The sequence below is a fragment of the Mixophyes fleayi genome, chromosome 3, assembly GCF_038048845.1.
Source record: "Mixophyes fleayi isolate aMixFle1 chromosome 3, aMixFle1.hap1, whole genome shotgun sequence".
NCBI lineage: Eukaryota > Metazoa > Chordata > Amphibia > Anura > Limnodynastidae > Mixophyes > Mixophyes fleayi.
Window position 1 is genome coordinate 311,514,727 of NC_134404.1, and position 27,696 is coordinate 311,542,422.

General features: G+C 38.5%; 1 protein-coding gene across 1 annotated transcript in view; it reads right to left on the minus strand.

The window, feature by feature from the left end:
• The window catches only part of PLCB1 (phospholipase C beta 1), a 532,247-nt gene that overhangs the window by 227,506 nt on the left and 277,045 nt on the right, over positions 1-27,696 (minus strand). The window contains exons 4-5 of the mRNA XM_075203998.1: positions 16,355-16,495; positions 5,019-5,098 (exon numbers count right to left, since the gene is read on the minus strand). Of these exons, the coding sequence (XP_075060099.1) occupies positions 5,019-5,098; positions 16,355-16,495 (221 nt within the window). The remainder of the gene's footprint in view (positions 1-5,018; positions 5,099-16,354; positions 16,496-27,696) is intronic.

Genomic DNA, 27,696 nt, shown 5'->3' on the forward strand with positions numbered 1-27,696 from the left:
TTGGTTATCAGCTCATATGTTCACTATAGGAAATAAATATTTATTAGTGCATTTCTGGAGTAATAGTGACATAATAATATCTACGATAAGTGAAATAAAACTGGAAAGTTGAAAATACCCTTAAGTCTGGACAGTTGTTGAATAATATTTGTTCGTAAGAATTGTGTTTGTATTATTTACCAATTCATTTTTCCATTAGCTTCTGGAAAAGGCTCCAAAAGACCTTTCCGTCTTTCCCAATTGTGTGCAAGGATTTGTAGGCCTTTACGTACACAAGCAGCTAAAAGAGTTATGAGTTATTTGCCAAGTCAAAATCCAGAGAATAATCATCTCTCACACAAAATGAAAGTTTAAAAATTTTCCCAAATCTCACTTTGTGTCTGGTAAAGTTACTCTGGTCTAATTTGTTATGTCCATATGTATCATAGAAAATATAGATTCTCCGATGCGATCACTGTGGTTCCAAAGCACAAGGGTTTTATTCGCAAAATAGATTACACTCATGTATCGCATACATACGCTTGTGTGGTTGGTACCAACAACAAACTTCTATCAGAACACTCTGGTTTCCAAAGCCAGAGTTGAACATTTTATACAGTGTACAGTCATAAAAAGCAGTGACAACACAAAGATACATAGTTACAGTATTAAGGTCTACATTCATAGGTCCATGGGTCATAACCTCCCAAGAACTTGACGCCCCACTGGTTGATTCATCTGGTCATTGTTCCTTGAGGTGGGGGTCATCTTTCCATGTGTGTCCAGGTGTCCTTTCCTCGGGCTCATCTGGTACTCATAATGAAATTTCCTCTTAAAGTGCATAGTCACCACCCAAAATGGCCAACCTTACACCATGCTTTGCTACAAGCACATGCTAGCAGCTAGGAGATGGCAATTTTCCTACCAATTCAACCTTCAACAACAGGCCCCTAACTGATTACAACCAGTATTAGCAAGTCAATCACAAATATCTCTCTATTCATGAGTCATCACACATTGTCCACTAATCTCTCTTTGGTCTCACAGGGGGGCGGGATGTCTACAAACATCCCAGCATACACATCTATCTAACTAGCAGCCATTACACATACGTAAGAGGGGAAAGGGAGGGGGTGAAAACCAGCAAGGCTGATTATACAATTATAGGCACAGTCAAATACAATGTGTTTCAATGTATACACTTAAACTACCTTATCCTTAAACTAACTTATCTTATTTAACTTATATCCCCCTAAATTACAATATAGCTTACTATTCAATCACTTACAAATGAATACTTCTTAATAGAAAAAAAAACATGAAAAAAACAGACAGTATTTAACTTATGTGCAAAGCAGAAAACTAATTTGCACCCCTTGCATTGTAACATGTTTTTGCCCAGGAGACTACTTACTCAATTTTTTACTTAACTTTTCTTAATGAATCGGGACCTTTGTGTGTAAAGGAAAATGTCAAATGTCATATTATGTCTCACTAATATATACTTAAAAGACTGGGCTGGTGTTTCTGCAAGTCTACAGGTCCCAACTCATATTTTGCACTATAGTCAGTAGCCTTTAGCTACGCAAGTACCCTTGTGGGTATAAGATGGCCCAGTTACCATTTAAGTCATTTAAGCAAATACTACTGCTAATGCCCCAATGACTCCAGCAAGATACCTAGCTGCCTTTATCTACAAACAAGCGACTAGCAAGTGCTGGCACTTGTCTCTGCATCACCAATACAGTGGAAGCTACAGAAAGCATGCTGCTGACAATGCAGGTATTAAGCGAGAAGTACTGGCTTCAGCACATAACACATATCTTAGCCTAATGAACAATTCATTAAAGTCTATGAAGTCCCCTACACACATGCCTCACAATTCTTAAGAACCTGGAGGACAAGCAGCAGCCTCCAAGTCCTAGCCATCAGTTAATGACTGTACAGCTTCTGCTGGATCTCAGGCCAGGTATAAAAAAAGTACCACCAACAGCAAGTAATACGAGTGCCCCTAGATATTGGACATGGGGCTGCAGACTTGATTGACATGGGTCTGTATACTCAGCTGGTTTAGTGCACTAGGTGTAGAAGGAAGGCAATAATGATATTGGGGAAATGAGGTATCAAATTTAACTTTGCCTAGTGCCCCCATGGAATCGTAATCCTCAATCTGAGGTCACTGCTTCTGAATAATCCGCAGCTTCTGGCTCTCCAACTGGCTCCCATATTTTTTCCAGAATAATTTGTCTCTCTGGCTTCTGAAAGCAGATAACTATTGTTTTCTCCCTGTTGTTTAGTAAGTTTTGCTTTAGCAATATCCAGTAAATAGAAGAACATTTGAACAGGGAATCCACTACAGTCTATAGTAAGATCTGGACCAATACAGGACAGGAACAGTCTATAGCGAGAGCTGGACCAATACAGGACAGGAACGATTCCATAGAGATAGGAACATATTGGATATCAGCTCTTCTACAGAAAGGCATTTTCATACTGGGTATATCCACCACTATGGGCAGGAAAGTTTCATACGTGAGATCAGCACTATTAGAGGACCGAATATTTTTCATACTGGAGATCAGCATTTCAACCAGACAGAAGTGGTTTCATACTTAACATCAGACCCAAAAAAGACAAAAACAGTTGTACAAATGAAAGTCAGTACAACATAGAACAGTTCTATACCAGTGACCAATGTCAGTACAGGGCAGGAACAGTTCTATACCAGTGACCAATGTCAGCACGGGGCAGGAACAGTTCTATACCAGTGACCAATGTCAGTACAGGGCAGGAACAGTTCTATACCAGTGACAATGTCTGTACAGGGCAGGAACAGTTCTATACCAGTGACCAATGTCAGTACAGGGCAGGAACAGTTCTATACCAGTGACCAATGTCTGTACAGGGCAGGAACAGTTCTATACCAGTGATCAATGTCTGTACAGGGCAGGAACAGTTCTATACCAGTGACCAATGTCAGCACAGGGCAGGAACAGTTCTATACCAGTGACCAATGTCAGTACAGGGCAGGAACAGTTCTATACCAGTGACCAATGTCTGTACAGGGCAGGAACAGTTCTATACCAGTGACCAATGTCAGCACAGGGCAGGAACAGTTCTATACCAGTGACCAATGTCTGTACAGGGCAGGAACAGTTCTATACCAGTGACCAATGTCAGCACAGGGCAGGAACAGTTCTATACCAGTGACCAATGTCTGTACAGGGCAGGAACAGTTCTATACCAGTGACCAATGTCAGCACAGGGCAGGAACAGTTCTATACCAGTGACCAATGTCAGTACAGGGCAGGAACAGTTCTATACTAGTGACCAATGTCAGTACAGGGCAGGAACAGTTCTATACCAGTGACCAATGTCAGTACAGGGCAGGAACAGTTCTATACCAGTGACCAATGTCTGTACAGGGCAGGAACAGTTCTATACCAGTGACCAATGTCAGCACAGGGCAGGAACAGTTCTATACCAGTGACCAATGTCTGTACAGGGCAGGAACAGTTCTATACCAGTGACCAATGTCTGTACAGGGCAGGAACAGTTCTATACCAGTGACCAATGTCAGCACAGGGCAGGAACAGTTCTATACCAGTGACCAATGTCAGTACAGGGCAGGAACAGTTCTATACCAGTGACCAATGTCTGTACAGGGCAGGAACAGTTCTATACCAGTGACCAATGTCAGTACAGGGCAGGAACAGTTCTATACTAGTGACCAATGTCAGTACAGGGCAGGAACAGTTCTATACCAGTGACCAATGTCTGTACAGGGCAGGAACAGTTCTATACCAGCTGCCAATGTCTGTACAGGGCAGGAACAGTTCTATACCAGCGACCAATGTCAGTACAGGGCAGGAACAGTTCTATACCAGTGACCAATGTCAGTACAGGGCAGGAAAAGTTCTATACTAGTGACCAATGTCTGTACAGGGCAGGAAAAGTTCTATACCAGTGACCAATGTCTGTACAGGGCAGGAACGGTTCTATACCAGTGACCAATGTCTGTACAGGGCAGGAACAGTTCTATACCAGTAACCAATGTCTGTACAGGGCAGGAACAGTTCTATACCAGTGACCAATATCTGTACAGGGCAGGAACAGTTCTATACCAGTGACCAATGTCTGTACAGGGCAGGAACAGTTCTATACCAGTGACCAATTTCAGTACAGGGCAGGAACAGTTCTATACCAGTGACCAATGTCTGTACAGGGCAGGAACAGTTCTATACCAGTGACCAATGTCAGTACAGGGCAGGAACAGTTCTATACTAGTGACCAATGTCAGTACAGGGCAGGAACAGTTCTATACCAGTGACCAATGTCTGTACAGGGCAGGAACAGTTCTATACCAGTTACCAATGTCTGTACAGGGCAGGAACAGTTCTATACCAGTTACCAATGTCAGCACAGGGCAGGAACAGTTCTATACCAGTGACCAATGTCAGTACAGGGCAGGAACAGTTCCATACATGAGATTAGCTCCCCTACAAGAATAAAAGCAATTTCATATAAGAGATAGATGCCATTAAAGGACATGGCCAGTTCCATATAAGAGATATATACTATGGCAGTTCCACATGAGATTAGTGTCACTACTGGCTAGGCACAGTATCACATGATCAGTACTATCTGATGAATTGTTGAGTACCTTCTGGATAAACACAGTGTTACACATCTCCTGAACTACTGCATGCATTTAGAAGATCCAGCTGCTTCCCTATCTATATCCCCAAAAAAGCAAAAAACACTAGATAAATTAAACTAAACTTTTACATTCTTGGCTTAGTAAATATATCCAATTCTTTTCCCCTGTAAGTATATACTTGATAAATGTTTCTTTCATCCAACTTGTACTCACATTGCACATGCTCTCAGATACTTCCAGGAGGAAAAGTGATGTTTATACAAGTGACATCTTATTTAATCATAAACAATGAAGGTTAAAATGTCTAACAAAAGAAAAAGGAAATTAGCTTGGAAACGGAGCAGCAATCCTGGTTTCAGTAAATAATACAGCTACTTACGCCTTTTCCAGAAATGCGTCCCGGGACATGTTCTGTGCCAGCAAATTTGTTGCCAGATTGAAAATCTCATCTGTCCACTCCTAAGTAGATATAAAATAAACATGCTTTAGCTAAAGTACAAAACCCATAAGATGTTTAGTAGGATCTCTCTTTGTAGCCAACCAAATATTTTTACGTTGCATGGTAAGGAGAAAACACTGATGTAAACATATCTGGATGCAATTCTTACCTGTGAACGCTTAAGAAAGCAAATATACATTACAAGCAACCTGACAACAGCTTGTCATTAGCGGTGCATTCTGAAGGCTCTAAAGGTCATTTATGAACAGTAAAATCTACAGGGGAGCAATAGATTACTATTTGCACAAATGTTCCTAATTGTCTGCCTTGTGCATAACAAAGAGCTCATCCACAGCGGGCCTTCATTACAGAGTTTGACACTGACGCATTCTGCGGACTTGCAGGTTTTTCAGGAAATGCGCATGGTGAAAGAAATAAAAATAGCACTTCAAACTCCATCCAACTAACACTTTAGGACTACCCCGATGTTAATTTTAGCTTTCTCATTCATATTGTAAAATAATCAGGTGTGCTTTTTTAACATAAATCACTGTGGCACGCTATAAGTTATATGTTGGTATTTACCATTTTCTTTGTTTTTCTTCAGGCTGCTATTAATGATTTATGATTCTGGACTACCATGGCAACCACAGTCACATTGCACATGATACACTGAGGAAAGAGGCTTTGGAAAGCCCCTCTGAGCTCTGTCTGCAATATGACATCATCCTTCTCCCCCCTCTGCCGTCACATGACAAGCTCAGAGCTGTGAGCCTGTGTCTGTGCGGCAGACTGACTGTATCTGTCAGTCATTTTTTCTTGAAAAGGAGATAACAATTTGTGGGTGGATAGCGAAGGAAAATGACATGCTTAAAATGCACTTAACTTGCTATTTAAAGAAGAAGAAAAGAGTAAATCTTCTACGTGGGATTACTGCTTTAAACTTGCTACAGTTACAAGGTGTTTTCATACGCAAAGGAAAATGCTCAACTATACCCAACTGTGTCCTGAACACTACAACAAAGCGTTGAGCATCCACCCTTAGACGGTAGAAAATCAAAGTTTTTGTATGTGCCCCTCAAAAACTTCTTCCACACGGCTCCTGTATTTTCTGCCTGTTTATTATCCCTGGCTAAGTCAGTTCTGCTTTACTCTGCTACTGGCGTCTAACAAAGCAGCCTCTGCCATTTAACTCTATTTTCATAGCTCCATCCCCTTTGGTCTATAATAGTGAAAAGGTGTTAGAGCAAATTGGTTCCACCAAGCTATAAATATTAATAGGCAGCAATATTACAGCAACTCCTGCAGACAATATGGAGGAACCACATTGTTTGAAAGAAAGTGGTAGCACTTTTGTTCATATAACTTAAAAATAATATATATAATATAAAATATGTATCTGATTACAATGCAAATATAACATATACATGTTAAAAAATAAAATAAACACTTCCAACGTGAGTAAAATAAATTGTGAACCAGACATGCAAAAATAAATTACAACTTTGCCCTATAAAGTATATTACAAAATATAATCTAAGCGTTTTGAGAACATCTGAACTGCATGAATTTTACCTGTCATATAATGAACATTAAATTATAAGTCTTTGCTTGGCAGCAATTACATCAATGTAGTGACTCGTAGCTGTGTACTGTATCATGACATTTTCAGAGCATGCCGTTTATGTTATAAGGGACAGAGCATGCAGAAGCCTAAGGGGTATATTTACTAAACTGCGGGTTTGAAAAAGTGGAGATGTTGCCTATAGCAACCAATCAAATTCTAGCTGTCATTTTGTAGAATGCACTAAATAAATGAAAGCTAGAATCTGATTGGTTGCTATAGGCAACATCTCCACCTTTTCAAACCCGCAGTTTAGTAAATCTAGCCCTAAATCTTTAATCTGGATGCAAAAATTGTTATGTAATGGTACGTGATACGTTGTTGATAAATATATTAATAACGGTGTTATGCACCATGCTAATAATATAATCTGGAATGAAAACAGAGACTGGGGCTTTATAACACCAAACCACAGCTCACAGTTTCAACAGGAATATTTCTCACAATGTTTATTAAACCTTCTATCCTCCAGCCTGTAAATGCAATTCCAAGAAAGCACAGTTGTTTTAATAATGAGAAACCTACAAATGATGTCTCCATTTTCCTCTAACTGGATCAGTAATCCAAATTTATGTCGCTCTCAATAAGGGCTCTGGTTACACAATGCGCCCTGCCAGCGTCCTAGTAACAAGAGCACAGAGACAACAGACAGGTAGAGTTTAACCCAAGCCCATTTGTCATACAGGAAGACATTCATCTTCACAAAGAGAGTTTAGCTAAAGAGTTTCATTTTGACATGGACAATTTAGTGACTAAATAGCAAACATTTAACATAGAAATGTGTGAAATTTTGAAAGTAAACAGGGGTAATGAATTGAATAATCAGCTGAAAACTTGACACATTGCATGGATGTTCGTTGATTATTGCTGGCTCACAGGGAAGTAATTTATCAGCCTTTTCATGAGCGGTTAATCTGATATTACTGAGTGCAAAATATATATTTCAAAGCAGAGTATTCTATAATGAAAACAATCTTCTTTTTTTAGCAATTTAGGTTGAATTAAACAAGTCTGCTCTTTTGTCTGATAAATGTTTTTTTATTTTCTGGTAAAATATTTTACAGTTTTTGAAGTAGCAAATAAACCTCATATTCATTAAATCAGACTTCTGGGAAATGTGACTATTTGGAGCACTATTGCATTAATTAAGTTAATTTGTATCTAAGCCAAGGAGTATAGCGGCTACCGTGTAGGATGATAAATGTAAATATTTACAGATATTAGGTTCTTTGTACAGATTGACATTGGCCCATATGCATCACTTGAGTTGGAGAGAAATATAAAATTAGAATAATTTACATTTAAGTTAGGTATATACTACACGTTTTTCACCTGAATATCTTGCAATCACATGATAAACAACTGTTAGGTCCGATATTAATGTGTACACTCCCATGACCATGCTTTGTCGTAACAAACAACACCATATAATTTTATCTGATTTTATAACCAGACTAAAAATCTCTATAAACGATGGAACGGTGTTGGGCAAATCCTGCAGTGTGTACGCACTCATGGCCAGCAGTGTAGGCAGATCTCCATAGAGTTTATAGTCTCACCGTCTTTTTAGCCAATGGTTAGGACAGATGAAGAGCACAGATCTGAAGGTAAATTGTGTAAGTGTGTACGTAGGAATCTGCATTGCTGATTGTGACTTTCAGTCACTTTGTAAAATTGTTCAAGTTGTCGCATCGGGGGAAATTTTCTGTAGTGTGTACCTAGCTTAAGAAATATTGTATATTTTCCTTTAAAAGGCAATGACTGTTTTTTTTTTGTTGCACTTGCCAACGGAATTCGGCTTAGATAGATATAATCTCAGCTTTCACCCTTGAGTGTCTTTGTCTCTGAATATCTGGTAGTGGATCTGTGACCTAGACACGGCGGAGGCAGCCATTTGGTTCGCTGGCCAAAAATCCATTAAAAAGCAGCTTCTGAATACACTGAGAACCAGTGACATCACTGAGATACAAAGGAAAGACTTAACTACAAAATATACATTTCAACTTATTTTCTATTACGTGACTCCATGTGGTCCAATAAAATGTTTTATGTATTCAGTGCTGGTCCCTCTATATATAATTGCTTCAAGTTTATCTCTGACTTACTTAAATTAGAGGGGTAAATGGAAGATGGTGAAAGTTAAGCGAGAGGGTAAATTATTTTATTAAAGCAACTCACCAGAAATCAGATGGGGCTTTATACCACATTAATGCAACTTGAGGTTTTTAATAAAATTACTACCAATTCCCAATCCAGCTCACACATAGAAAGACTCCAAGGTCAGGTAACCAAATTACTAACGGATATCATACAACTAGTATGTTACAGATGAAGAGACACAATAATTGGGGGGCTATAAAAATAAATTGTAATGCTTATTTATATGTATATTATAAACTACACAATATTTTTTTTCACTTAATAAAGCTTTCATCTATTAAATGAATATAACATATTAATTACATTACAATGCATCCATATGTTCTACTTTGATAGATGCAAATCAATGGCACTTGTGACTTAACTAACAAACTTGAAATGTGTGCGGTCTCAGATTATATTCCCACATAGTTAAGGCAAAGCCTTGAGGAGTGTGTGTTATATTATATTTCTGCCATTTAATGTCCTCCTCTGTCACAACAATTATCCTGAGAGGTTCTGTTGTGATGTTGGAGACACATGAAGCCCTCTTCTTCTTTTCATCTTTAGTCACAACAAAGCTTGAAGCTAGCTGGTGGAGTAAGGTTGAGCTACATTCAGCCACTCAAAGAAGTATTTTATTGTAATAAGTATCTATTCCTGCATGAATTGCATAATTCCCCACACAGATAGATATACTCCAATTTCAATTAAGGAGTCTATATATCATGACCCTGTGATAGTGAAGATTTCCTATAACAGATCACCGGTACTTGGGCTTCTAGTTCCAGATACAGTTAAAAAAAAAAAAAAAAAGACAAAAATAGAAAAAAATTAAATAAATGAACACAATGAAAAAATGCTTTATTTTTAATAATAAAGTATTTTTCTTTTTCAGCACCCCAGCTCGTTAATGAGTATAGCTGTGGTAAAGCTTTGATAGTCGTCTCCAGTCAGGAGGCTTTAATAAATAGACACCTAATTTAGGGCTTTTCTCCCTTTAATAAATAGATGCCTAAGTCTAAGATGCATTCAGCAGGTGGCAGTGCACCACAAGCGCTGTGAGTCTGCTCTGAGCATACAGACTTAAGAATTTCAGTTACAATTGTAGCCATAACTAGAATACCTGTTTTATGTCAGAATTACAATACCTTGAATTAAAAGGTCTAAATGCATAGGGAAGGATGCATAGAGAAAATCAGATTATTACCATTAAAATGGCTTTGGAAAGACTTGGGGGTAAATGTATCAAGCTGCAAGTTTCCGGCGGGTTCGAAAATTGGAAATGTTGCTTTTAGCAACCAATCAGATTGTAGTTATCATTTATTCAGTACATTCTACAAACTGATAGCTAGAATCTGATTGGCAACATCTCCTCTTTTCAAACCTGCCGGAAACTCGCAGGTCGATACATTTACCCCTTGGACTATCACACCCAGAAAATTCTGAATATATACATCAATATTAAACAGATTCCATCTTCCATTGAAGCATGAGTAAAATAATTTCTAAACTGTAACAGAGAGGATATCGGAAAATAGATTAGAAACTAAACATTGTACATTTATAATATATTTAGAGGTAAGGAGTACATATAATATCCCTGAATTAAAAACTCTGTGGGAACCGATGTTGAATGAAACCATTTCCAATGATAAATGAATATTTGTTCGGAAATGGTCTGGAAATGGTTTTAGTGCAGTTACAGTTGCACAACAAGGGTATAAGATGCTTCATTGCTAATATATGACTCCAGTTATATGAATTATATAAACCCTGACACAACCCCCTTGTTTTACAGCTGCTGTGGTGAGGTAGGCATATATCTTGATGTTTTGTGTGGATGTAAAAGGAAGTTTCTATGCCGCAGAAACAGTACAGAAAATAATAACAAATATACTTTAAATCCGTAAACTACTGTTTCTGTTATAACTAAATTGTATGTAACATATTTTTAAAAACTCTCCAAAATTAACAAATTATGAGTTTTTAAAAAAAATCCCCAACTTCTTCTCATTATTTGTTTTGTGGGATGGAGCAATTAGCAAAAATCAAACTTAAACATGCATATAGTAAAAAGAAAGCTCTCTGCTAGGCGCACTTCAACTAATATAATGAAAAAAAAACTTCAAACACAAAAAAGTGACATGAAATAAAAACAATTCTGATGTCCCCTCGTTCTCATGCATAAGACACAAATGAGGAACCGGAGTAATATGTTTAGGAGGAAAAAAAGATTTAAAATCAATAAAGGGAATGTCCCAAATATGTTAGTAGTTTAGAATTTGAAATTAACATTTCCCTCTTATCACCATGTACTTTATTAATAACGTGGACCTGCAAACCCAACAAGCTAGGCATAGGCAAACCGAGGGGGGTTTCCTGGTGCCTGGAAACCCCCCTCCGAGTGGCTGGCCCTTGCTCCCGCTTCACACTGCTCTGCTTGAAAAGGGAGTGCTGCGTGCACCTAACAGTAGTGCAAGCAGCATTGCCCATGTATATTATAGGGATAGGAAGAGTTGGAGAGCAGCCAAGCACTGTCTAAAATTATAGCAACGCCCCCATGCATGCTGGTCACGCCCACTGGCGGCGTGGTGTGGAAACACCCCTGTACAAATCCTGCGTTTGACCCTGCTAGGCGCAGACTTTACAGCGGTAACAAGAACCATGAAGTGTGTGACGACCTTGAAACGCGTTAGAGGTTAAATAGGCGCACAAAACAAGGAGGGTGAACGCTTACGTACTCAAGTATCATTTGTTTGTTTTGTGCAAATCATTAAAAGAAAGATATAGAGTTGTTTTTATTTGAACCATTACAGCATATTTTGTCTTGATCAATGGTAAGAATTCCTGAATAAATCCATTTTGATTCCATAACATAAGAAAATCGGAGGAGAAAAATGCAAGAGGAGATTCTTATTTATATAGCCATTGTACGTTCACCACTAATGTTTCTAGGAATTATTTTTTTTTGCAATTACTCTGGGAAAAATAGCTGAGTATAACTTCAAGTCATACCTATTTATTGCCCTGATATTTCAAAGCCTTAAAGGGTTGAGCATGTCAGACAGTTCTGTCTATTCAACAATCTTACTACAATTTGATGAGTAACTGGATTTTTACCTTGTAATGTCAGACAATGATCTTAATAATTCCTGACGGGGTATGTCACGCTAGCAGACCTGAGGTTCAACAAGATGACATATTGAAGGCTGGTGTTGCTGTTTGTCAAGCTGTCCTAGATATAGCACTTTTGTGACTCTCCTCTTAGTGTGGTGTAGTAATAAATCTTATTACAGACTAAACTTATTTTAAGACACTAAAACGTGATATTACATTGTTTTACATTTAAAGCGAAATTATTAAATTATTATGAAGTTAAAGGAAGGATTTGCAAATGTCACACTCTTAGCGAGCTAACATTTATATTAGTAATGCTAAATCTTCTCCAGATTTCTTGCATCTCTTTGTTTTAACATGGCAAGTTTGGGGAAAAAGAAGTTCACACAGTGGGCCTGAGTCATTAAGGAGGGCAAAGCAAAAACAAAAAGGAGTACGTTTGCTCCTGGACAAAGCCAAGATACAATGCAAGGGGTGCAAATTAGTTTATTATTTTACACAAAACGCAAATACCGGCTGTTTTTTCATCTAGCACACTTGATGATGCAATTCGTATAATTAAACCCTGCCTCCACCAAGACTCGGAAGGATGCCTACTCTTACAGGGGTCCAGGAGGACACCCCAAAATTCGGGAACCTCCCGGAAATTTCCGGGAGAGTAGGCTATATATTTCTGGATGTTACTAACTGGTCTATTTGTTATTATGTTGTCATAACATTGATTTCTATTGCAGTAATAGTAAATGTATTATCACCGCAATTTAATAAGAAAATATCGCCAGAGCAGGTGAGTGATGCCTAGCTGTCCAACGATGCTGACCGACAGCGGTAAGAGAGGTCGTGTCGGTTCACGCATGTGCAGAGGAACTGGGAGCCCTGACTTGAGCTTCCAGCTCCACTGTACATAATATAAATAAATAAAAAAAAGAAAATGTTAAAGAATATTTAAAGAAAAAATAGTTAAAAAGTATATATATATATATTTATATTTATTTATTTGGAAGTAATCCCCTTTGAGAAAATGCTTAATTTAAATAAATAAAGCATTTTCTCAATGAACATCCTCTGGTAGCAAGATGAGGATTATGGTAGAGAAAGGGTGTTCTTTAGTTATAATCTGGCATGTAAGCAACTACTTTACTGTGCAGAATACTGTTTTGCTTTGTCGCTCCTATTAATACTATAAAACATAAAGATTAAATACCTCGCAAACCTTTGTTTCAGTAAATATAATATAAATATTGGAGTGAGCTTCTGTTCTGCTGTTCACAAACATGTATCACAAATCCCCACAGGCCTGTCATTCCTTGACAGACTTAATTACTATAAATCTGCATATCACTGTTGGGAAAACACCATCAAGAAAGATGTAAATGTCAGACAAAGTCAGTCAGGATTATAACTTGATTAATAAATCAGCCAACAGAAGTGCATACGGCGCAGATAACCAGTTTACTGGCTCACTTTGAAATATTATGTCTGGTATATATATGGTGTTATCGTAATGAAAACTTGATCTATTTTAGAATGATATTGCTTTTGTAAATTCTGTTTGATACATGCACACTTTGATATAGCTGGAGACATTTATATATACTGTTCTGTAGGTAAAACTTAAGAAAAGTGTTGTCCATAGCAACCAGACAATTAATAAAAAATTTTTTAAATGTACCAATTAAAATCTGGTGCTTTGGACAAAAAAATGATATCCAACATACAGAAAAAACAGAATTTTATTGTACACTTGGCCTATACTTTCAGTTTCAGTGACACATTTTTCAAACTTGTAACTCCTCCCCCTGCGGAAAATACTGGAGCCTAATTTGCTTGTCCCATTCCCCTTCACCCTGTGTTTACCTCACTCCCCCCTGTTATTAACTACACCCTTTGATCCCCCACAGACCACATCTTATTGCCACAGTATAAAACAGAGCAATTCTTAATCCACATTTCAGTAGCCAATTATTCATCTCCCATACTTATCTTAATCCCCTACCGTCATTATGGCTACATTATTCTCCCTAAATGTTAGGGAACTATAGTCCCAGAATAACGGAAGGCCTGCTGGTTCCCCTTTTTATAATCACTGAGCAGATATAGTTGCCCTACAAGAGACACATATTTCTTTACAAGCCCCCCTGTCTTCAGAAATAGGTTTTCGACATGTTATGCTGCCAACAGCCCATTCAAAAGGAATGGAGTTTCTATCTTGATCACAGCAAACATTTCCTTTATTCTCAAAACAAAGTTGAAAGATAAATATGGAAGACATCTAATCATATAAAGTAGTAACAATTGTTTCGCTGTATACTGACAGAAGCATGTGAGGAGATACAAAAAGTAAAGTTTGATAACCTTATAATCTTAGGACATTTCAATTTAATTCTTGAACCTTAACTCTTGACCCAAAAAATGATAAGACACAGACCTCCCAGTTCAATACTCTTACTGAAAATTCTGGCGGCTCAACAGCGTCTAGAAGACTTCTAGCCGAATGTGATCTCTACGACATATGGCTGGTCTATTCCCCCGACATAAGAGACTATACGTTCTTTGCCAATATCCACAATCCTTACTCACAAATTGATTTCACTTTATCAAATAAATGGACATTAGAGGACACTGAAACCATGAAAATCCTCCCGATCACTTGGTCTAATTATATGCCTCAAGAATGGACATGGGTCCCTAAACTAAGCAAGATCTCCCCGGGCCCTAGAGACTACCAAGTTGGCCCACTCAGAGGCACCAACAATGTTCATGCAAACTAACTAGCCAGGGGAAACCTCTGTATTTACTTATCAGTGCTCCTTAAAAGCTGTGCTCAGAGGTATAGCCACACAAACTGGGTCTAGAAGGAAAAAAATTGTATGCCAAAACCCAGTTTGAAATATAAACTAAATTAATTAGAAATAGAAAAAATCAGAGACTTCCTTCTAAAATTCTCAGAAAAAGTTAACTTCAGTTAGAAACCAATTACAAGAACATTTTATGACATGGATGTAATCAGCATTAAGTTGACTTAGAGAAAAATTCTACATAGCAGGAAACAGGGCTACCAGATTACTTGCACATAAACTCAGGGGTCAACAAGCTAAAAATAGGAAAAAACATCTTATGGATACTCAAAAACATACAACTTATCTGACATATCCAAACTCTTTGCCATTTGTTATGTCCAAATGTGTAATTCAAGAGACGATAGGGAAAATCCACAACCGACGGAAGACTCTACTAATCTGTTCCTCAAAGATTTAAACCTTCCTTCTCTTGCTAGAGAATCTCAAAATATTAAATGCCCCATGGCATCATCTCACTCGGTACTTTGTTGGCGAATTTGTAATAAAAACTGAGATATTAGGCATATATTCTGGGGTTGTCCAATAATTTAACCACTCTGAAGAGAAGTTTTCAGTCTTATCTCCTGAGTGATCAATGTACCAATTAATCCTGACCCGGAAATAGCAATACTCCACTTATACAAACCCAGAATTTAAAAGACTTTACATCCCTCAAGATGGCCAGGACGATATCAAATATTCAATTCAACTTTGAGTTGGAACTGTTGGGTATTTCATATTGCTTTGTTCCCTATGATCAAAAGGGTCCAAATAAATACTTTGCAAATGGGGAAGGGTCATCTAATATTCGGTCTAGTCCACACCAGACCCACCTCATTTCAGTTCAAATGAATCTTGCCAACACTCAGTTATTATATATTTGACTAATATCCCCCAAAGTAGCAAGCTAGAAACATTGTGAGAAATGAAACATTTCACTAGTAATTGGTTTTGTTTTCAAATCTGTCTTCCCCGTTTTTTTAACCATTCCTCCCTCTTTGATGTGGTCCCTGCCCATTTCTTTTTACTCTACCTTATTATTTTCCTTTTTGCAAACATTTCAATAAAAGATGCTGATAGTAAAACATGGAACATAACTAAATTATTGATATATATATATATATATATATATATATATATATATATATATATATATATATATATAGCGATCAGTTATCATAGAATGCACTGTCAAGAATATTGCTACTTCCTACAAAAGGGCTGCCTTGATGATGTCACTGGTTTCTATTGAACTGATTGGTTGCATTCTAATAACTATTGTTTCAATGCTTGCAGTGTATGAAAGAGATAGATCCACATTAACTTGCCTGAGACAGACCATTTCTGTCAAAATCACAAAACCATGTATGGTAACTAAGAAATGATTTGTTGGGTAACTAGACATGTTCTGATAACAAAGGAACGGTGAGTCTGTGCGTTTTAGTCTTATTACATATTGCTCTAAGCTCCATTTTATTCTACCTTTACAGTATTTAAGTTTCATCTTTCAATTCATACATTAAAATAAAGGATTTGGGTGGATTGAAATTTACCTTTGCAATTTCTTCTTGATATGCTACTAAGTTAAGATATGAGATGTTAACCAGATCTGGTCCATAGACTATGGTGAACATGCGGGCCTCAAGTCGTCCTCCAAAGTTCCCCATCTCCAATTGTTCCCGCAACTTTGGGTCCTGCAAAGAAAAAGAAGAATAATGGGTATTGCATCTATATTTGTCTTTAATGTTTGTAACATAGGATATTTCTAAAAGAGTCTCAGTGGAATAAATTCAAAGTACTTTCTTTTTTACCAATAGAAACTATTTGTATGTCTTTGCTGTATAGTCACAAAATATGAAAAACAATCTCTTGGACAAATCACAGAATAAAACTGGGAATGAGTACTCTAAATTCCCATCTTCTGGGACAAATACAGGATTTTGGAAGGGTATTCGAAATATAAAAACTATACAGGTACAGTATAGTCGGAACAATCAGAAGGACAAACACAGTATTTTCGTGGATACTATCCCTAAATAGTTATTGTCAAAAAAATATATATTTTTACAATATTTATAGTATATATACAATATACGCACAAAATGTTATATATGAATAATGCCTTAGTATTGTCTACAAACTACATATAGTTATATAATATACGGTTTCAATGAGAGGTTGCTGCATCCATCTGGTGGTCTGATTTTTGTCCGACTTTACTTCAACTTATTTATCGACATTTTGGTAATACTCCTTGACTTGGAGGGATTATAGAGATCTGTAATCCCCAGAAACATGTCAGCGCAGCTGCTTATCACCTCCTTTCTTTCCCAAGAAAACTATAATGTATAACAGTCACATTTCAGTAGTCAGTATTGGATTACCAACATTAATTTTTACACAAGCAATTAAGTACCAGCATGTCAGTTAAGTTAAATTGCATGGGTATATAGCAGCATGTGTAGCAGAACAATAACAATATAAGGTAGACATTTTAAGCCACATGCATTATTATTATTATTATTATTATTATTAATATTATTATTATTGTTGATTTGCAAGGCACAAGAACACTCCGAAGGGCCAGGCAGTAGGGAAAACAATACGTATATAAGACAGGGACATACAATGTAGATAAAATAAATGCAGACATGAGAACAAAGGGTAGTGAGAGAAAGATTACAATCTATTGGGAAAAAACCTAACTGAGTAAAGAGGAGCGAGTGTGGGTCAGAGTGGAGATTGGGAGCACTGTGAGGGGGTATCAGTGTGAGTAGTATATGTAAGCTCTAATAAAGAACTTGGTTCTCAGAGAGCACTTAAAAATTTGAAGGCAGGGACAGCAGTTTCTGTTTAGAAAAACTTATTTAGTTCTGGAGATTTGTACTTCGTTACACGCTGGCTCAGTGCAATGGAAGCTACACAGCTCTCTGTTACTTACCCAAGCTCCAATGACATACATAGATAACCCACCTGCTCATTAGCGATATTTCAAGAAATATGTTGAAAAATTATACCCTATACATCTAATGTATTTTTTCTCTAGTCTGATTCGCCTTGAGATTTGTACTTTTCTGTTGGTTGGCATCATGCCTCATATTTTACATACTTGATACGCTTGCGTGATTGTGATATGTGTACGTAATCTGAACTTCAAACACTGATGTCTTTGTCCTAGTAAATCAGAGTTTTTGCAATACCACGGGCAGCATGGTGGCTAAGTGGTTAGCACTTCTGCCTCACAGCACTGGGGTCATGAGTTCAATTGCCGACCATGGCCTTATCTGTGAGGAGTTTGTATGTTTTTCCCATGTTGTGTGGGTTTCCTCTGGGTGCTCCAGTTTCCTCCCACACTACATAAACATAGTGGTAGGTTAATTGGGTGCTAACAAATTGACGCTAGTCTGTCTGTCCGACTGTCTGTCTCTGTCTGTGTGTGTATATTAGGGAATTTAGACTGTAAGCTCCAATGGGGCAGGGACTGATGTGAGTGAGTTCTCTGTACAGAGCTGCGGAATTAGTGGCGCTATATAAATAAATGGTGATGATGATGATACTGTGTGTATTTCACTGACTCTCCAGCTGGCGGTATTAATCTGATACACCTTATTTGATCACTGACCACTCAAGAAATATAACTGGTAAGGACTAAGGGGACTATTTACATGGAAGGAAAACCATCATGCTGGTGATAGCTTTAACCTGCATTCTCTGTCAAAGGCTTCCCAATGCAAAGCAAGCCAGCTCACACATGCGCATAGGCCTCTGTACTGGCCTGGCAAAGCGGTAAGCTCAGCTGTACCACTGCGAGCCAGTATCACTCGGGAGCTCCTACGAAATGTTAATAGTAAATTGCAGTGACAAAAGATGTATTATTACTGTGATAAGCGGCAATAGCAAATCTTGGGGGCCTAAAAGGCGTAGGTCAGATGGAGATACAAGAGGGAGAGTATTTTGAGATGAGGTTTGAAATGTGGTATCAACGGGGGTGTTGCTAAATTGGAGGTGAAGGTCAGTAAATGCAACTAGATTCTGAAAGATATGGGGAGCCAGTGTAGGGATTTGCAGAGTGGAGTGGAGTCATGAGCACCAGAAGCGATTGAAGATGAGATAGATGGGTAAGCGTTTTTGTCAGTGGAAGGATATTAAAAGCATACAACTTAATTGTACAGTTTGCACCTCTTCCTAAACTGGAAAAGAGACAAAAAAATTCAACCACTGTCTCATACCCCATACCAGGGCTTATTTACTAATACTGCTTGTAGGTGTGAAAAACACAATAAACCATAGCAACCAATCATACACTTGATTTCATTCTGTAACATATGCTATACAGATATAAGGTGACTGATTGTTGTGTGTTTCAGGGCAAAATTTGGATGCATTTGAAGCGCTAACTTAAACCACTGAGCCGGCGGGGACAACCTGAAAACAGTCATACCAGGCTGAGCAAGTCACGGAAAAGTCCAGTGAATGACAGAATTGTATTGCTTTTTGTGGATCAAATGTTTGTACATAACTGGTGTAATTGATGCATGTGTCTCCAGCATTATATTTTAGATTATTTAGATTATTTAACATCACTATAACGTACATGTTTCTTTGTGACAAGGGTGTGATTGAGTCATTTTTACTTGACAAGTCGAACATGCCACTTGAATTTACCCTCGCAATGCTGCCCTTATCAAAGGGAAAGATGCTATTTATAACAAAGCTAGAGCACAGCATAGCGCACTCTGACACAAGCTCTGTAGTTTGTGGGTTGCTTGATGGTGCTATAGGCCCAGAGTAAATGTGCTCCATTGTAGCTCCAAGACTACAACTGCCACTTGTCACCACTTCCCATCTCCATATTTCCATCATATAAAACAGCATATGAGTTTCACCAGCATTTAAACATGATTATTGATTCTTCTATATGGGCATGCAGGTATGCCCCAACAAATGTGAATAGGCCTGTAGGCCCTGTAATTCTTCCTCCCTAGGCCCCTATACAGGTTACCACAAAACCCTGGCCTGAATGCTCCTTTACTTCTATGCATAGAAACATAGAATTTGACAGCTGATATCAACCACTTGGCCCGTCTAGTCTGCCCATATTTTAACCTATGGTAACATCCTACTTATTTAATCCTTAGTTCTTTTTAAAGATATCCTTATGTCTATCTTAAGCATGTTTAAATTGCTCTCCTGCATTACCCTCTATCACATCTGATGGGAGGCTATCCAATTTATAAACTAATTTTTCCTCAGAACCTATTTCTCTCCAGTTTCAGTGCATGGGCAGCAAAGTGGCCTAGTGGTTAGCACTTCTGCCTCACAGCACTGGGGTCATTCATGAGTTCGATTCCCGTCCATGGCCTTACCTGTGTGGAGTTTGTATGTTCTCCCTGTGTTTGCATGGGTTTACTCACTGTGCTCCTGTTTCCTCCATACTCCAAAAACATACTGGTAGGTTAATTGACTAGTATCAAAATCAAAATTAACCCTAGTGTCTCCCTTTCTGTCTGTCTGTCTGTGACTGTGTGTCTATATTAGGGAATTTAGAGTGTAAGCTCCAATAGGGCAGGGACTGATGTGAATGAGTTCTTTGTACAGCGCTGCGGAATCAGTGGTGCTATATAAACAAATGATGATGATGATGATGATGATGTCCTCGTGTTCTAATACTGCTCTTCCTTTGAAGAATGTTTCCCTCCTGTACCCTGTTATCCCACATCACTCCCCCATAACTGAGTAAAATAAGCCACACCTCCTAATATTTCCTAATTGTCAGGACATTTAGGAGCAGGAAATTATAATGTCCTGCTCCTAAATAGTGTACCAATGCCCGTTTAGATGCAGAAATTGGGATTGTTGTTTTTATTATCAGTTAATTATTGTTAATTATTTAGTGCTACTGTATTAAGCAGCACTTTACAGTGAATACAAAATAATTATCTTTTTGTAGTATTACTATTTGTGATTGCAGTATTTCCCATAGCAGAAGCTATAATCAATATTATATATAATGATATATAATATTGAATAATAATAATAATAATAATAATAATAATAATAATAATAATAATAATAATATTGGGCCTGATTCATTAAGGATCTTAAATGAAGAGGTATCTTATTTCAGTCTCCTGGACAAAACCATGTTACAATGCAAGGGGTGCAAACTAGTTTTCTGTTTTGCACATAAGTTAAATACTGACTGTTTTAATATTTTTTGAGCACTTAAAAATTTTTGGGGTATTTTTGTGTCTTTACAGAGAATGATACAGTAGGTAGTTGTAAATATGAACATGAATAAAATCTAACAAACACAAAGAGCCTTTGCCTATAAACACAGCCCTGGTTTATATCATACTTACCAACTTTACAATGTTGGTATCCGGGAGCCTGCGGGGAGGTGGGCGTCATGGGGGGGCGGGCCTCCAAAATCCGTGTCATTTTGGACCCGCCCCCATGACGTCATGACGCAAAATGCGTCATTTGACAGAGGGGGCGGGGCCAAATGCCGCGATTCACCAGGAATCGCGGCGTTTGTGACCTAATTCTGCCCACTTCACTAGGAAGTGGGCAGATCCGGGATTTTGCCACACTCGCCCGGGAGTCCGGGAGACTCTCTCAAAATGCGGGAGTCTCCCGGACATTCCGGGAGAGTTGGCAAGTATGGTTTATATCAATGTTTTACCTAGGACTCTACATAGTGATAAACAAATAAAACATAACACACAATCCTTATTAGTATTATTCTGTTTGCTTGTTTTTTCTCCAGATGTATTTAAGTGCATAGAGCTGTTTGGGATAACTGTATTACTGTCGAGTTGTATCTCATTACCCATAGAATGAAATAAAACATACAGCATGACAGGAGACATCCAATTACATCACAAGGGGGAGCTACCACAGAGCGAAACCAGGGCCGATATGCAATTAACAATTTCATTCTATTGTAGTGTGCACTGATTAAAATAACATATTTTACAAAAACTTCACTGTGAAGCATACAAATCAAAAGGATTACTATCCACCAGCACAATGTTTTTTCTGCGAACACTATTTAAACAATTATTTTCGATGATTCCGTCATTTTCATCAGCAGTTATTTCAGTGCTTTTACTTTGGAAAGACTAAAAAAAGAGAAAATAGTAAAACAATGGCCGTGTGTAGCAATAAGCGAGGTAAAAAGTTAAGGTCCCGCTTGGTGAAAGCTGATCTATTTTTGGTGTCAATTCAGAGTATCAGAGATTTCTGCCCTTTGGCTATATAACCCAATCATGACACCAGAACACATATAATCTATCAAAATGAACAGTCATAATTTATCACGGAGCAGAGTAATGTGCTCTATTGTGGCACATGGTGACAGACCAATCTTATCTGAGGACACGGTTCACTGGTCCAAAATAGGTTCACAATGCTATAATATATTTAGATAATATCACCACTATGCTCACAATAGCCTACTGTGCTCACAAATAACAAACAACTTCTAGATTATTTTAGAATGGGTTCATAAAAAACTTGGAACATTACATGAGAACTATTATAAAATATATATTTTTCAGATTTTATGTACAATATATTCAAGTTCAAAGTTGTGAATATTGTTGATGTTATAGATGATTATATTTGATGTACTTTGTATGAGATCCTCTGTGCTACTACACACAGTTATGGATAGATGCTAACATCAGTAAGTTTACTGACACTACTTTTTGCTAAAACAAAGTCAATGCAATTACAGATTTTTAGGAAGGAAGAAAAAAACAGATGCCAGTAAAAGTGTGACATCTTAGAAGGCCTAATTTAAATTGAATAAGTGTTACTTTGCACACATGATAAACTGTGACTGTAAACATAAGTTTATACGGCTGTATTTGGGTAGCACATCTTTTCAGACACATGCAACTTTAAATGTAACGTATAGACAAGTCCAGCGCAATGATTTGGCCTTCATCATCATCAGCTAGGAAACCTTGAACCAGGTCCATGTGATATGCAAAGATACACCTCCAAAAAGGAGTACCTTAAAGATACACAAAAGTGAAAATCGGACGTACCACTAAGGAACACGGTTGTCTTCTCCACACCCTCACTGTACTGAACTTAAATGTGAACGTCCATGACTTAGCTCTCCAAAAGCAAGTGGATGGAAGTGCCAGGAATGTGCCCTTCACAATTCTTGCATAAGTTGTAACAAATCTTACACCAGATATAAGATAACAAATGCTGGACTGTGGAGCACTGTGCCACTACTATTTTATACTGAAAATAAGTTAGAATCTTAATTTTGGGCATTATTTTAAATATGAGTAAATATTAGTAAATATTAACTTATACAGCACAGTAAATATGATCAGATACTTAGAACAGCAAATATGTTACAAAATAACAGAAGTTGCTGTTCAGTTTTGTAAAATTACAACGTTTGCAGGGACAACATTTTAAAAGTTTTGTCTGTCCCTCAAAATTAGCAGAAGACATAATTGAATACTTTCGTTTATAGAACTGATTGTCTCTTGAAAGTCAGAATGAGTTGGATCTATGAAAAACATTGGACATTGTAGGTTGCAGGTTTCATATGTTTTTCCCACACCTCTCCCAAACAAAAACAAAAGAAAACAGAAGATAACTACGAACACAAGATGCCATAACCATCCTGGTTTGAGATACAAACCAATCCCACTTACGGAACCAAAACTAATGTCACCTCTGGTAATAAAAATGTTGGAGAGGAAAGAAAGCTGCCTACAGTAATTCTTCCTGTAACATTCTGGTATGGTTCTTTTGATTTACACACGGAAAATAGGATATTTCATGTAACAATGCAAAAATGTATAATGGTATGGAAAATAATCCTTTATTGGAAACATATGCTCGGGATTTTCTCCAGATGCAAACATTCAGTGTTTTTCCACCGGTCGTCAATGTTACAAGACTGACAAGCAAATATGTTACTGCTTTTTGTTATTTCTGGGGTTTTCATTCAAGAGAAGGCAGGGCTTAAAAGGGAACTCCATGCAAGATGCATTTTTCCACTCTCCCCGACCAGTGGAATTATGAGGGATCTATGGTTATCTGACAATCATAGACAGCACTGTTTGCTTGTTCTCTAGGCAGTCAGCCCTAGAAAAGCAGCCTTTACATAGACTGAGGAGTGGTTACTTTCTGAACTATGGGGGAAATTGGATATGAAGAACAGGACCTACTCTGCAACTGGGGTCAGCTGGTGAAATTAGGCCTCCAAAGGAGAGTCCAATGTGTAGAGTGGGCCAGAGCAGAGTGCGGTATCTGGCTGAATTCCTGTAGTGTCATTGAGCGGATTTCGGCTGGCAATGTACTTATGTAATCATATTTTTTAAATCCCAGTAGTAATAGTAATTACAAATATTTTATTTAAAAACGGGGGAATTATATAATTAAATAAAGGTTTTTCAACTCCCCTCAAGCAAAGTTGTGTCCTCAGTATTTCCCTGTGTTAGAACGTGCAGGATAATTCCTGGCCCTTTTCAGCCTGGTTGCATACATTTGCATGGGTGTGGGACATGCCATGCTGCTTAGCTACAGTAAATTAAAAAAATAATTTATATAACTTATAGAGTTCAATCAAGCACTGCTTATTGTGGACAGATTGCCATGGTATACTCTCTACAACAATTCAACAATTTTTTGGGCTAAGCCTCTATTGAATTTGGGATTGACCTTGTTTTATTCAGAAAAGAGTGTACTAGAAACATATTTTCAAAATATGAAAATAATGCATCAGCATAATTTATATGTGCATAGATAAGGAAAATACTCAAACCATGGCCTGCTTTGGGAGATGAGGAGAGCGTTCAGACACTGTGTTGTAGTTGACTTTATTTTAATCACTAAAACCTTTTCTTTTGTATATGAATGAAAGTAGCTAAAATTAAAGTGGTCCCAATTCCTAGTAAAGTGGGCAGAATTAGATCTAAACTGCATTGATTATCAGGGAATCACGGCATTTGGCCCTCTCCCTGCTGTAAAATGACGCTTACATCAGCACATCACGGGGGCAGAGCAAAATGTTGTGATTGGCCCTGCATAGTGTGTGGGGCACTGTTGTTATTATGTGTATGAGGACCATTACTGGCATAGTGTGTGGGGCACTGCTGTTACAATGTTTATGAGGACCATTACTGGTATAATGTGTGGGGCACTGCTGTTACTATGTGTATGAGGACCATTACTGGTATAGTGTGTGGGGCACTGCCGTTACTATGTGTATGAGGACCATTACTGGTATAGTGTGTGGGGCACTGCCGTTACTATGTGTATGAGGACCATTACTGGTATTATGTGTGGGGCACTGCCGTTACTATGTGTATGAGGACCATTACTGGTATAGTGTGTGGGGCACTGCCGTTACTATGTGTATGAGGACCATTACTGGTATAGTGTGTGGGGCACTGCCGTTACTATGTGTATGAGGACCATTACTGGTATAATGTGTGGGGCACTGCCGTTACTATGTGTATGAGGAGCATTACTGGTATAGTGTGTGGGGCACTGCTGTTACAATGTGTATGAGGACCATTACTGGTATAGTGTGTGGGGCACTGCTGTTACTATGTGTATGAGGACCATTACTGGTATAATGTGTGGGGCACTGCTGTTACTATGTGTATGAGGACCATTACTGGTATAGTGTGTGGGGCACTGCTGTTACTATGTGTATGAGGACCATTACTGGTATAGTGTGTGGGGCACTGCCGTTACTATGTGTATGAGGACCATTACTGGTATAATGTGTGGGGCACTGCCGTTACTATGTGTATGAGGAGCATTACTGGTATAGTGTGTGGGGCACTGCTGTTACAATGTGTATGAGGACCATTACTGGTATAGTGTGTGGGGCACTGCTGTTACTATGTGTATGAGGACCATTACTGGTATAATGTGTGGGGCACTGCTGTTACTATGTGTATGAGGACCATTACTGGCATAGTGTGTGGGGCACTGCTGTTACTATGTGTATGAGGACCATTACTGGCATAGTGTGTGGGGCACTGCTGTTACTATGTGTATGAGGACCATTACTGGTATAGTGTGTGGGGCACTGCTGTTACTATGTGTATGAGGAGCATTACTGGTATAGTGTGTGGGGCACTGCTGTTACTATGTGTATGAGGAGCATTACTGGTATAGTGTGTGGGGCACTGCTGTTACTATGTGTATGAGGACCATTACTGGTATAATGTGTGGGGCACTGCTGTTACTATGTGTATGAGGACCATTACTGGTATAATGTGTGGGGCACTGCTGTTACTATGTGTATGAGGACCATTACTGGTATAATGTGTGGGGCACTGCTGTTTGAATGTGTATGAGGACCATTACTGGCATAGTGTGTGGGGCACTGCTGTTATTGTGTGTATGAGGACCATTACTGGCATAGTGTGTGGGCACTGCTGTTACTATGTGTATGAGGACCATTACTGGTATAATGTGTGGGGCACTGCTGTTACTATGTGTATGAGGAGCATTACTGGTATAGTGTGTAGGGCACTACTGCTACTATGTGTATGAGGACCATTACTGGTATAGTGTGTGGGGCACTGCTGTAACTATGTGTATGAGGACCATTACTGGTATAATGTGTGGGGCACTGCCGTTACTATGTGTATGAGGAGCATTACTGGCATAGTGTGTGGGCACTGCTGTTACTATGTGTATGAGGACCATTACCGGTATAGTGTGTGGAGCACTGCTGTTACTATGTGTATGAGGACCATTACTGGTATAGTGTGTGGGGCACTGCTGTTATTATGTGTATGAGGACCATTACTGGCATAGTGTGTGGGCACTGCTGTTACTATGTGTATGAGGACCATTACTGGTATAGTGTGTGGGGCACTGCTGTTACTATGTGTATGAGGACCATTACTGGTATAGTGTGTGGGGCACTGCTGTTTCTATGTTTATGAGGACCATTACTGGCATAGTGTGTGGGGCTCTGCTGTTACTATGTGTATGAGGACCATTACTGGCATAGTGTGTGGGGCACTGCTGTTACTATGTGTATGAGGACCATTACTGGCATAGTGTGTGGGGCACTGCTGTTACTATGTGTATGAGGACCATTACTGGTATAATGTGTGGGGCACTGCTGTTACTATGTGTATGAGGAGCATTACTGGTATAGTGTGTGGGGCACTGCTGTTACAATGTGTATGAGGACCATTACTGGTATAGTGTGTGGGGCACTGCTGTTACTATGTGTATGAGGACCATTACTGGTATAATGTGTGGGGCACTGCTGTTACTATGTGTATGAGGACCATTACTGGTGTAATGTGTGGGGCACTGCTGTTACTATGTGTATGAGGACCATTACTGGTATAATGTGTGGGGCACTGCTGTTACTATGTGTATGAGGACCATTACTGGTATAATGTGTGGGGCACTGCTGTTACTATGTGTATGAGGACCATTAATGGTATAATGTGTGTGGCACTGCTGTTACTATGTGTATGAGGACCATTACTGGTATAATGTGTGGGGCACTGCTGTTACTATGTGTATGAGGACCATTACTGGTATAATGTGTGGGGCACTGCTGTTTGAATGTGTATGAGGACCATTACTGGTATAGTGTGTGGGGCACTGCTGTTACTATGTGTATGAGGACCATTACTGGTATAATGTGTGGGGCACTGCTGTTACTATGTGTATGAGGACCATTACTGGTATAATGTGTGGGGCACTGCTGTTTGAATGTGTATGAGGACCATTACTGGCATTGTGTGTGGAGCACTGCTGTTATAATGTGTGCGGAATAATGAATGGAAAGTACTGTTAGAATAATGAGGGAGGCCCCTTCTTGTATAATATGTAGGAAACACTTTTACAGTGTATTGGATGGACAGGAAGA